The following is a 12,768-nucleotide window of genomic DNA, read 5'->3' as shown; positions in this document are numbered from 1 at the left end:
ACACGTCAGGCCTTCGCAAGGACTGACGGACATCGGCAAGAGGACATTTTAAAATGGGAGCACCACCCGACTTGTCTTCTCACCGGAAGGTGGAGGGCTGTGGTCGCAGGACTGCAGGGGGCTTCTCCGGTGCCTTAAGCACAGGGTGTGAACCCCCAAACCTCAGAGCCGTGCTCCTCCCTGGGCTCCCGGGCCTGGAAAATGCACAGGCAGAGAACAGGTGCGATCTGACCTTCTCCCTGGTTCCAGGATGGGGGCCTTCTTCTCCCCCTGTCTCCCCGCATTCAACGTCCTCAAACTCGTCGGGCTCATGTACCTGAGGAGCTGGGCCGTGCTGACCTGCAACGTGCCCCACCAGCAAGTGTTCCGAGCCTCCAGGTGGGTGAGCGGAGGTCGCCTCACGCAGGACTCAGACCTTATGCCACCCACGCGGGCCTGGTCCGGTGCCGGGGGAGGACTTTTCAGCTTGCCAAGGGTCAGGACAGCAGCTTCCCGGCGGCTCTCTGGGCACTCTCGTCCGCAGCAGCTGGCTGTGCGGTGAGCGCGGCACGTGGCATCTGGTTTGTTCGCAGATCCAACAACTTCTACCTGGCCATGCTGCTGTTCATGCTCTTCCTGTGCATGCTGCCCACCATTTTCGCCATCGTCCGCTACAAGCCTTCCCTGAACTGCGGGCCCTTCAGGTAGGTGGCTTTGGTCCCGGCGGCTCTGCCTGCAGCTGTGACGGCTGGGGGGCACGGAGTCTCACTGCACCTAACTCTCCGCCGGCTCACAGAGCAGGTAAGGCGCCCGGAAAGGCCGCAAACCCGCAGTCTCTGAGTCCAAGACCAGTGCTCTGGCCCTGACGTCACCCGAGGAATGTCATGCGGTGGCCTCTGGGCATCCAGCCACGTCTTGGCATCTTGCAGCACCCTTCTGCCAAGAGCATTAAAGTCTGGAGGGATGTTTTCTGTCTCCCAGTGGACAGGAGAAGATTTATGACATCGTGTCAGAAACGATTGAGAAGGACTTTCCCGCGTGGTTCGGCTCCGTGGTTGGACACGTCAGCAGCCCTGTGGTCATCCTGCCCGCCGTGCTGCTGCTCTTGTGAGTACCACCCCGCCAGCTTCGCGGGCACGCACGTGTGTCTGGCCGACAGGAACACGTCGCTCTCCAACAATTATGTAAAATTTATTAATTCCTCCAAAAATCACTTATGAAGCCTAGTGTTTAAGCAGGGACGCTGAGTCACACGAGACACAGTGCCGTGGAGACAGTGCTGCTGGGCCCCAGTGAGGCTGGGAGGGAGGCTCCACTGCCCCCCAGGTGGTCACTGATCCACCAACAGCACTTGATCAATGCCTGTGACCCCTACAACGGGTTTGAACGCCGTTACTATGGTTACCTTATTCTCCAGAAAGGTAAATACTCCTGCAAAGGAGCTTCATAACCCAGCTGAGTAGTTTTGGCTCATTTTGGCTTGGAAAAAAAAAATAAAAGCCAGTGGATGCAGTCCTCACAGCGCGACACACTGCAAATGCCTCTCCCATTTTCGCACCTTTCTTGACACAGTCTCCAGGGCAGAGCCCTGGGTCAGAGGGCTGCTGTGGGAAGGGAGATGAAGGGAACAGCCCCTCCCCGCTCACTGGCTTGAGGACTCGCTGGTGCATTTTGGCCTTGGTGGAGGGTCAGTGGGCGGCCACATCCAAAGCCAGGAGCTGGCGGCGGCGCTCACTGTCCCGCTGTTCTGTCCTAGCCTGCTCATCTACTACCTCCAGAGCATCGCGCGGTCTCTGAAGCTCAGCAACCACCAGCTCAGAATGCAGATCCAAAACGCAAGTATCACGTGAACCCTGCTGTGGTGACCGAGACCTGGCCAGCTCGGGAATGCAAGTGGGGTCATGTCTGCAAGTTACTGTCACTCTGGGCCACCGCCACCGAGATCTCCTAGAATTATTTCTAAGAACACCCGGGACGGTTCACATGTGCCAGGAACAATCTGCTCCTGTTTTGCCTCCTCTCCAAGGGCCCCTCCGGTGGCCACACGAAGCTCTCCCTGTGCCAGGCACTTCTGCAGGCTCTGGGAAAGGGCCCGTCCCGCTCCTTGTCCGTGTGGACATCTGAGCCCAACGGCACTGTTTGTACCCAAAGACCCGCCCCTTTCAGCCTGCAGACTCTGGCTGTCATCGTCCTTCTCCCTCCCCGGGCGCCAAGGCCATCTCAGAGCAGTCAGGACAGCAGACACTCCCCAAACCTTCCAGTTTCTCCTGGACCGGGGGAGGCCAGGGAGGCACCAAGGTGCAGAATGGAAGGAGGCTGTCTCGGGGCCTGCCAACCCTGCCCTTCCGCACCCCGACAATGAGTGCCTCCTCGCCCTGTGTACCCCGATCCTCCACAGCCTCACCTGGCCCCAGACCCCCGCGCAAAAAAACTCCTTCCACCTTTCTCAGTTAAAAAATAAACCCAAACTCCCATGACTATCAATTCATACAAAGAAACACAAAGTAGTTTCATAAAAAGTCAAATTAGAAATACATGGATAGCTGCAAAGGGCATTTTGGTGGAAGCACACATCTCCAGCTTTGCTGATTCACAGTCTTTTATTCATGACTCAGGCCAACTACAGTAGAAACACGGTCTGTCAATTAGCTGTCCCTAAACAAAACCCGCCAGGCACGAAACTTCAGCTCTCGGGGATCTGCATTTATTCACTCAAATGACAGCCTCGAGCCCAGAGCATGGTGTCCTCAGGGGACAAAGGTAGTTCGGTTGCGGTCCATGGTAAGAGCTAGGGCACATAAACCTCCCCCCCAAATAATATTTGTTACTGCTTCCTTCTGAATCCAAAACAAACATGATTTCATTTACATTTTAGGCAAGATCAGAAGACAAGAAAAAGGTTGCCCAAATGGTCGAAGGTAAGTATTAAAAAACGCAGAGACCTGATGTCTCAGTGAGTGGCCATTTAGAAGTCTAGCAGTTTAAGGTAGTTTGAGGAACTCTACCAATAAAAATTCCTCATAACCTGTGGTTTTTCATAATTAAGTAGGACCATAAAATAAAATCTAGGGAAATAAGTGTTGGTTTAAATCTTCAATTTTTGCATCATATTCAGGCTTGTGAGTAACCCCCAAATATGTCTAAAATCAGAAGGAAGTTTTGAGGTAGGAGAGAAAAAGAAGCACATCAACTTGGAAAAGACCCCTAAGGACATCTTTCTCAGGCTCACGTCCGTGTACTTCCCCTGGGTGGCCCATGGCTTCCTTGCAAGACCCCCTCCCAGGTCCCTGCCCCAGGGTCCAGCTCCTTAGGTCCCCAAGCCACACCCACTGACTCTGAGAACACAGCTTCCCTTCCCGTGGTCTGCAGCGGCACCTGGGCAAACTCGTCCCATCCAGGCTCATTAGGGCAGAAAGAATGACGGCATGAGGAACAGAAGTCTGGAGTGGCCTGGAGGGAGGACAGTGGGCAGGTGCAGCTCAGAGGTGCACTTTCTGGACCCACACACAGAGTGCACCGGCAGCCGGAAGGCTCACAGGCACCGTGGAACTGGCGCAGGCCGAGTGGGCCCAGCAAGGCTCGGGGCCGCCCCCCGCGCCCTCCCAGTGCTGAGCTACTGGACGGGACCTGCCCCCCTCCAGGGCAAGGCCTGAGTGGGAGCCCTGAGGCCTGAGGGTCGTGCTTGCCCCGCCGGCTTCTCAGAGAAGCCTGTAAACCACAGTGACTAAGGACAATGACGGTGGCTCACGCTACGAACCCCGCTGTGAGTGTCAGGGGTTATCGGCCGATCAAGCGTAGTTTAGTTCCGTCATCTTCCAAAGCCGGGCTCCACCTGGGCTTTCTCAGGACAACAATAGCATTGCCCGGGTTCGTCTTCCGCTTAAGGCCACATCTTTGCTTTAGAATGTTGTGTGAACTGTTCCCCAAAAACTACCATTGTAGTGTAAGCTTTATTATATCCCCGGTGTAGATGAGGAGCCGGAGCCCCAGAGCTGTCAGACACCTGCTCCCCCATGGGGGCGTCCGTCCCCTGGTGCCCTGCACAGCCTGGTGCATTTGGCTCCGCCTGTGCCCTTCCCGGGATGAAATGATTTCGGTGACGGAATGCTTACTGCCCGTGGCTTAGGCGTATTTGCAAGTGCAGCCAATTGATTGTGGACCAGCTGTTGGAAGTCAGGGACCTCTCCCAGCCCCCCAGCTGAGTGTGTCACCTGCACGGAGATCGTCTCCTCACAGTCCTCCCTCTCCCTGCAGCCCGAATCCAGACCCAGGAGGAAAGCGCCAAGAGGCTTCCAAAGGACAGCGATCGCGTCAGCCAGCTGTCCTCGGTGCACTCGGCGACACCCCAAAACAATGGCCATGTGGCCAGCTTCGACTCCGCGAGCAGCAAGAGCAGCAGGATGGAGACGGTCGCCCAGTCCGTGCCCCAGAGTCCCGGGCCAGGGCCCAGGGCTCCCAGCTCCCCTCTTCCCGGAGTCTCCAAATCCAGGCCGGGGCGCGAGGCTCGCAGGTGAGGCTCCCCTGCAGCGCGGAGGGACATCCGGCCTCCTGGAACCGCTGAGGCCCTGGCCCGAGGCCACAGCGAGCGTGGGCTAAAGAGCTCTTGGGGATCTGAAGGCCTCCGCAGTTTCAGGAGGCCAAGGCCATACATTCTAATTCTTCCAGAAGGCCACGGGGCCAGGAGGCAGTGGGGAAGGAGGTGTCAAAGTTTATCACACAGGACAAATTCTTCCTCCCAGGCTACCTGCCATGAACCTGTAAGCCAACATTCTGGCCAAACCGGGATAAACATTCTGTAGCCTACGTAAGGAAAATTCCTTTTTAACTGTTTATCTTTACTCGTTAGTTCCAGACTGGCCACGTCACTGGCAAGGTCTTCATGCTTTAGCCCAGGCTGGTCAGGTTATCGGCAAGGTCATCCCTGCACTGTGTGGGCTCCACTGTTTCAGTCCTGTGCGAAAGAAAGGCTGAAAAAAACAAAGTAGAGTCCTGCTTCCTTTAAGGAGCTCGGGCACCGGGAAGGACGGAGGAGACGGAGCCGCCCTGGCCTGGGCTCGCCCGAGGATGATATGTTCATATCTGGTCTGAGTGGAGCACGGTGAAAGCCATATAGATAAAATGCAGGGGGTTCATTTTGGGGGTGTTTCTTACAGGCAATCACTAATTAGCAAAGAACTTGAAATCTTGCTATCTGAGTTTTCTTCCCGGCTCTGTGGGGTCTTGGTAGGGAGGAGGGCGTAGCGCTGTGCCCCGAATGTTTCTGCGCACACAATCCGCCGCACTCGCGTTAGCCGTTGGAGCCAGGCCCGGCGACGACGGTGAGGGCACCGCGCCCTCGCTCCCACGGTGCTCAGGCACGGGGATCTGAGACCCCCCGCCATGGCTGCTGAGCCACCGTTGTCTTGCAGGTACCCACGCGGTCTCTACGCCAGCACGGGGGACCTTCGCAAGAGCAGATCGCGCACACCTGTGACGTTTGCAAAACACAGGGACGACGTCCACTCAGAGCCTCTTTTCCGGAAAGACTTTCAGCAAATTGATGCTTCCCTCCAGGGACCCAGGGTCTCAGCCTTGGTGGCACAGGGTCCCAGGCCCGACGGCCCCAGATACTATATCGTTAACGAACGGGACTCTCACCAGAAAAACCGTCCAACTTTCTGGCCAGAAAGACATTTCAAGATCGATGCCTCAGGTGACATCGTGGAGATGTACCCCAGAAACGTGCGACCACATGTGTCCTGGGTCCCCGCCCAGCCCCGCTCTCCACAGCTGAGTGAGGAAGAGGAGGACAGGCCGAGGAGAGATTTGACCAAACGGTCTTTCCCCCCGCGCTCCCTCACAGACCTCCACCGGGCTCCTTATTTTTACATGGGTGAGAGGTCGGAGAGCCGGACCCCAGCCCCGGAGCACCAGGGAAGGGTGCACTACCAGTCCTGGAATGACGGTCTCGGGGGTCAGCCAGGCAGGCCCACGTATGCGCACAGAAGGCCACGCTGCCGGAACTTCCGATACCCACAGCACCCTCTGAAGCCCAGGGTCAAGCCCAGGTTTGAGCCACCTGTCACAGAATCTGATTCCATGTCGGCGGCATCCAGCAGTGACCAGCAGAACAGCAGCGCCGACCAGTACCTGCAAGTCACCCACAGCCAGGGCCGGTTCCCGCGGGCCGTGGGCCCACTCAGCAGGAGGAAGGCCGAGTCGGGGCCGGAGCTGGCCCTGGATCTAGACAACTTGATCTGTTCTAACGTCTAGGCCTCCCTGGCGTCCCAGGCACAGAGCTCAGGCCCCTGCTGGATGGCTGGGCCAGCACATGGCCTGTCTCCTCTTGGGAGAGAGGAGCACGTGTGGGTGAGACCTGTGGGCATGTCCGGGCACATCCCTCAGGGGCTGGCCGAGGCCTCAGGAGTCCCAGGGCCACAACCACAAGCAAGGGGTCATGCCTGTGGGTCCCCTTGTGCCCAGCACACAGAAGCCCTCAGGCCATTATTTCAAGAAAACTGAAGTCCTTTGCCTCCTCTCGGTGGCCACGAATCACAGGCCAGCCAGACATCTCATCCAGACTGTGGGGGCCTCGCCCGCGACGTCTGTGCTTGTCCCTGGTGGTGTGAGTGAGCTGCTGGATTGCGATGCTCTCTTTCGACACACGAAAGTCAGCCCTCCCTGATAAGCACCTGGGACTCACGAGGCTGCCGGTAAGGATGTCGCAATGCTCGGTTGTAGGAGTCATCAGTTCAGCAGTGGCAAGGGTGGCTGGAATGTACTGAGAGCTCGTTTGGCTCTGTCTGCTGCTCTGTCTGTGTTAATTAGCCAGGACACTCAGGCTGGAAGTAACCCAAGGTTTCCCTCAAGGTTGGTTGGTCTGTTTAAAGGAAAAGCAAAGCCTGGGGGCCAAGCCTGACTCGGCCCAGCTGCAGCCCAGGGATCAGACACCGGGAATGTGGCTCCTACTTCTCTGCTCTGCTCCAGTGTCCTGACCTCATTTTCTCCTACGCCAAGGGCTGCCTCCATGCGTGGGGGGCAGGAATTCACAGCCACAGAAGGTTCCAGGCTCGCACCGCCCGGCCAAATGCCCAGAGTGGGCAGCAGCGCGGCCCTCCCCTCTCCACGACCCCTTCGCCTCCACGGGCCGACGGCCTCTGGTGCCTTTACGGGCACTAAGCAGGGTTTGGGCGGCAGTTTGTGCTCAGTCTCCCGTGGTTAACCAGGAGTGCGCCCTATTCGTGTTTCCGTGATCACTCTTGTCACTCTAAACTGTGTCTTCTTGACATTTCTGCCTCCGTCGCCAGACTGTCTTGGAGCAGGGATGGTGTTTCATTCATTTCTGCATCCCCAGTAACTGACACCTCACAGACACCGTGATCACTTTCTACTGATGCATAACGGATTTTGTGGCTTAGAAGAACACACAGTTATGGGTTCCGTGGATGAGGCGTCCGGGCCCAGCTGAGCTAGGGCCTGTGCTCAGGGTCTCACCAGGCAGTGCCCAGGCATCAGCCAGAGTTGGCACCTTATCCGAGGCTCGAGTCCTCCTCCAAGCTCCTGTGATTGTTGGCAGAAGTCATCGCCCTGCCTTTCCAGGACGGAGGCCTCAGCCCACGTTTCCCTGCCCACGGCCCCTCCACGGCACGGCTGCTTCTGCCTCCCAAGCCAGCAAGCCAGCGTCTCCTCAGTGTCAGGCCTCTCTCTCCAGGGAAGGCCTCAACCCTCTTTTAAAAAGGGATCACCTGATTAGGTCAAGCCCACACGGATAATCTCCCTTTCGATTAACTCAGAGTTAACTGATTGGGGATCTTAATTACATCTTCAAAATCACTTCGCCCTTACTATGTCTGGGAGTAAAGTCTCAGACATCCTCCCAGGTGCCTGCGTACTCAAGGGGCGGAGATGACGCGGGGCACGTGTAATGGGACGGCACCCTTGGAGGCCCGCCACAAACACTGAATCAATATTAGCTGAATGGGAATGGGTGGACGAATGAATGGACAGATTGTGCTAAAGAATGGATCACGAACGGCGTGTTCACAGGATTATATTCCGAGATTTATCACCAGTTCTAATCAGAAGCAAAGTTCAGTATAAATAGTGCCATTCTAAAAGTGCACACATATTAACACACTTCCCCAAGTTTGTGCAAAGGAGTGCACATATTTTCAAATGACTCAGGACTACATGTTCTGCAGAGCCACGGGCACAGCCTTGGGTGACAGAGGTGCACACAGGGTCCATGAAGAGGGTTCTCGCCCCTAGGCCTGGTTCTGGGCCTGTGGCCTTGAGCTTCCCGGGACATTGAGACGTATTTTGGAAAAGGTTGGCCCTGCTCTAGGCACCTGTGGGGTGGGGAGGCACCACACCGGAGCGTCACGAGCAGGCCCGGAGACGCTCCCAGGAAGCGTGGGAGCTGCTCGTGCACAGCCGGGTGGGAAGCGCGAGTGTCGCCTCTCAGTGCACGACACAGCTCACCCGCCTCTGCCGCTTGCTGTTGGGTTATGTCTTCAATCTGGAGAAACTTCAAAGACACAGAATAGTGCAAATGCCAGTGTGACCAGCACCCATATTCCCCCTGTGAGGGTCAACAACTGTTGAAACAGAAATTTTATTTTATTCCCACCTACCCATTTATTAGTAGTAATAAAAAAATATTACATTAGAGATATAATCAAAGCCCACTCTCATCCTCACGCTAAGTCCCATTCTCCCCACACTACCAAGGGTTTGGAGGATATCCATTGGGTCTGTTGCGCATAGTTACGTATGTTGTGTGTGTGAGTGTGTGTGTATAAATATATAAGCATCCATAAGCAACATGTGAGCACATTTTACTTATGTACATACTGCATGTTTCATTGCACGTGTTTATGTTTCTGAGATCTATCTAAGAAATGCGTTGATCAGACTCACCTATTGTAACTGCTGGATGGTATTTCATCCTATGAATAAACTACGTAATATTTATCAATTTTCTACTGATGGACATTGAAATCATTTCTACTTCTCTGCTCCTAATGTACTAAACATTTTCACGTGTCTTCTATGGCCCTTGTGCCAGTGCACTCAGAAGTGGATGTTGGTTCTCCTAAAAGGGAAGCCCTAGCTCACGGGGGCCGAGCATGCCCATTGTCACGGATCCAGACCCCCGCACACACTCGCTCCGCAGCAGGTGAGACCGCCGTTTTTCCCACGGCCCACCAATGCTTGATATTGATCCTCATTTTCTCAACCTGCAAAACACATATGGTCGTCTCTGCCTCCTGGTGCCGTGGTACCACTGTGAGGGACAAGTGGTCCAGTACAGGTGAAGCGCAAAGGAGAGCGCTGGCAAGAAGTGCTGAGTAACCGTGAGCTGTAGCTAAGTAAACAATAGACACGCGCGTGTGCAGGTATGTAGATTTGCAAAGCGCCGGCAGAGCTAACTTAGTAATATCACATGATTCTTCACTGGTGGCTAGGTGGGGAGCAGACACTTGCTCTATTCAGGGTCTTTTAAGATTGGAGCACTTGGCACTCGGCCCATCCCCTCTACAGTTTATTCACAGTTGGGTTAGGAGCTACTGGGCTTCCTACCCTCATATACACCGATTTAAAATTCAACTTGAACTTCGGGATTGATGCAGACAACCGGGTGACCCAGAGGCCCGAGGACCTTGAGGGATCAGTGGATCTCCAGGGCTGTCCTCCCTCCCTCCCCTCGGCTCTGAACTGCAGCCTCCAGCACATGGCAAAACGGGTCACTGCCCCGGTGCCCACAGCCGCCTACCGGCAGCTCCCCCGGCCCTCCTCCGCCAGCTGCTGGTGCTTCCTGTGCCGCCTCCAGCGGCAAAACACAGCAGCGCCTGCGCCAAAGCTGCCCGACCCCACCCTCTCCTGTTGCCAGGTTGTCACAGGCCGTGGGGACAAACAGTTTGCCTCTTCAAATATTTTGTATACCCAGGACTTCCTACTTCCTGGGAGCAAAGATTAAAGGCTTTTATAAGTGCTAAAAATATTTTTAAGCCCATGCTCCATGCTCTATCTTGACAAGTGCAATAATCTCTGAATGTCTGGTTAAGAAAAGTCACTTTCTACAGCAAGACTTACCTTCCTTCAGCTTCATTTTCACAGTGTTTTATGCCCCCCATAAATTCTAATAGACCCCGGCCTGAGAGGGTCTCAAGTTAGAGCTTTATAGAAATATTCCACATTGAATTTTTAATGAGGGCTTTTTAAAATTTATAATGTCCTACATGTAAGTAAAACAATTAAACAGTATATGATGATTTACAATGAAATGTCCTTTGGCATCACTCTCCACTGTTAACAGTTTATTCCATACCTTTCTAAAAGTGAATATTCTAGGCTGGGCACGGTGGCTCACACCTGTAATTCTAGCACTTTGAGAGGCCGAGGCTGGAAGATCACTTGGGGCCAGGAGTTCAAGACCAGCCTGGGCAACATAGAGACACCCCATCTCTACAAAAAATTTAAAAATTAGCTGGGTGTGGTGGTACGTGCCTGTAGTCCCAGCTACTCAGGAGGCTGAGAAAGGAGGATCACTTAAGTCCAGGAGTTCAAGAGCAGCTTTAGCAACAGTGAGACCCCGTCTCTACAAAAACATAGAAAAAATTAGCCAGGTGAGGTGGCACGTGCCTGTAGTCCCAGCTATTTGGGAGGCTGAGGCAGGAGGATCCCTTGAGTCCAGGAGTTTGAGGTTGCAGTGAGCTATGATGAGGCCACTGCACTCTAGCCTGGGTGACAGAGTGAGACCCTGTCTCAAAAAAAAAAAATTAAAAAGTGAATATTCTAAACATATACATATGCAATATGCCTCTACATAGACATAACCAAATACAAGCACATCTCTAGTTACTTTCCTTTCTTACTCAAGATATATAAATGCATATATAATAAAACATATATATGATATTATATGTAAATATTTACTGTATGCCAAGCTCCCTTCTAATTGCTATTCTTTTATTAAATCGTTTGACCCACACGTCAACCCTATGAGTTGGTGCTACTATTTTTCTCACTTTCCAAAAGAGACGCTAAGGTCTGGAATGATGAATTACTTGCCAAGGTCATAGCCCGTAAGTGGAGCTGCTGGGATTTGAACCCAGGCAATCTGACTTGAGCACTGGCTTTCTTACCCACAATGCTGTTGCCCTTCAAATGGCATGTTTTGACAATATATGTGTGTGTGTGTGTGTGTGTATAAAATGAATATCTCCCTGTTGGTACATATCTAAAACATTTTATTGGGAGAAGGTAAGAAATTAAGTAATATTTAGCTAAGTTTTAACTCTCATTCATTTTCTTCACAGAGAGTAAACCGCTCTTGGTTAGAATAGTCTGCTCCTATCAACCTACTCGCATTGCCAGATTCAGCCTGTGCCCCGGCGCAGCTGAACACTCCCGGCTCCAGCCCCAGCTTCCTTCACCTTTGCTACGTTATTTTCATGGCTACATAATATTCCACTGAATGGATAGCCTGTAAGTTTATTGTGATATATTGATGAATAGGTTGCCTCCAGTTGTAAGATCAATGTTATATTACCCATCTTTGTGCAGGAGTTGCTGCGTCAAAGAACAAGGAGCCTAACACTTTAATATATGCTGTTATTTTGCTCCCAGAAGGTTGTGTAAATTTAAACTCTCATCCACAATGTCTAAAAACAACTATGTCTCCATACTCTCACCACAAACCTCTTCCTGTTTGTCCATTAGACAGATGAAAAGGTCTTTCCTTGTTTTAATTTTTTACTATGAGTGAAGTTCTGTATCTTTTTATATCTTTATTAACCATGTTAATTTATTTTTCCACCAAGTGGAAAATCCATGTCTAATGCATTCTTTTTGACTACAGGGTTGTCTGAAAATTTCTTTCCTTTTTATTTTTAAGTATTATGGGCACATAATCGTTGTATATCTTTATAGGGTACGAGCATACAATGCTTATTAATCTAATCAGGGTAAGTGGGGTGTCCGGCGCCTCAGGTATTTAACATCTCTTTGTGTCAGGAACATTCCAGTTCCACTCTTTCATTTATTTTGAAGTATACCATAACTTATCGTTGATTACAGTCACTTTGTTGTGCCAAACTACTTTTAAATATTGTTTATTCCTTGTTCTATATTTTAAAGAGGGGCTTTGAAACGGGACATTTATGCTTCCAGTTGTGAGAATCTCCCCTGTTGTTTCTGTGCTGGGCTCAGTGGTGTTCCACCGGGGTTGCTTAATGACAGCACCCTGGGACTTCGCGCCTTGTCCCCGTGCTGCTCAGCCTAGATTTGGGAGCCCTGCGTGGGTACCTGGCCCCGCGGCCACCTATGCCACTGGTCTGTCCAAAAACCCCTACATCCGGTTGCAGTCTTGTCCCTTCTGGTTCTTGGTGAGCTCTGGGCTCGAGTGACGGACACACGCAGAGCAAGGCCGGTGAGAAAGGAAGTTTATCAAGGAACGACAAGGCCGGTTCACAGAGCCAGGTAATGAACAGGCCCTGATGCATTACAACAAAAGGGCCTGAAAGTTCTTAACGCTTTGCAAGAGCATTTTATTCAGTAAGAAAACTTACTTTTGGTTAAAATACGTCCTAGTTTTTTCTCAAATTACTATGTAGCTTTTTTGTGATATTTCAATGTTCTTCGTTTGTTAAATGTGGTCAACTTGTCAGTCTTTCTTTCATGGCTCCTACAGGCCCGTACATGTGTCACTCACTTGCTCCTCCCTGGGACGCGGGGACGTTCATCACCGTCCCGTTTCTCCTGGGAGAGAGCAGACCCTCAGGGAGGTTCAGTGACCTGCCCCAAGCA

The 12,768-nt window shown here is 52.6% G+C and overlaps 1 protein-coding gene across 1 annotated transcript in view; it reads left to right on the top strand.

The window, feature by feature from the left end:
• Positions 1-6,231, top strand: part of TMC3 (transmembrane channel like 3) — a 33,979-nt gene extending 27,748 nt beyond the window's left edge. Inside the window, exons 16-22 of the mRNA XM_069465636.1 lie at positions 250-378; positions 573-683; positions 961-1,086; positions 1,736-1,814; positions 2,855-2,897; positions 4,234-4,489; positions 5,388-6,231. Coding sequence (XP_069321737.1) covers positions 250-378; positions 573-683; positions 961-1,086; positions 1,736-1,814; positions 2,855-2,897; positions 4,234-4,489; positions 5,388-6,231 — 1,588 coding nt within the window. The remainder of the gene's footprint in view (positions 1-249; positions 379-572; positions 684-960; positions 1,087-1,735; positions 1,815-2,854; positions 2,898-4,233; positions 4,490-5,387) is intronic.
• The last annotated feature ends 6,537 nt before the right edge of the window (positions 6,232-12,768 follow it).

This window comes from Eulemur rufifrons, chromosome 3 (genome assembly GCF_041146395.1).
Source record: "Eulemur rufifrons isolate Redbay chromosome 3, OSU_ERuf_1, whole genome shotgun sequence".
NCBI classification, from domain to species: domain Eukaryota; kingdom Metazoa; phylum Chordata; class Mammalia; order Primates; family Lemuridae; genus Eulemur; species Eulemur rufifrons.
The sequence above is the reverse complement of the archived record's forward strand: the minus strand, read 5'-3'. Positions and strand labels throughout refer to the sequence as shown.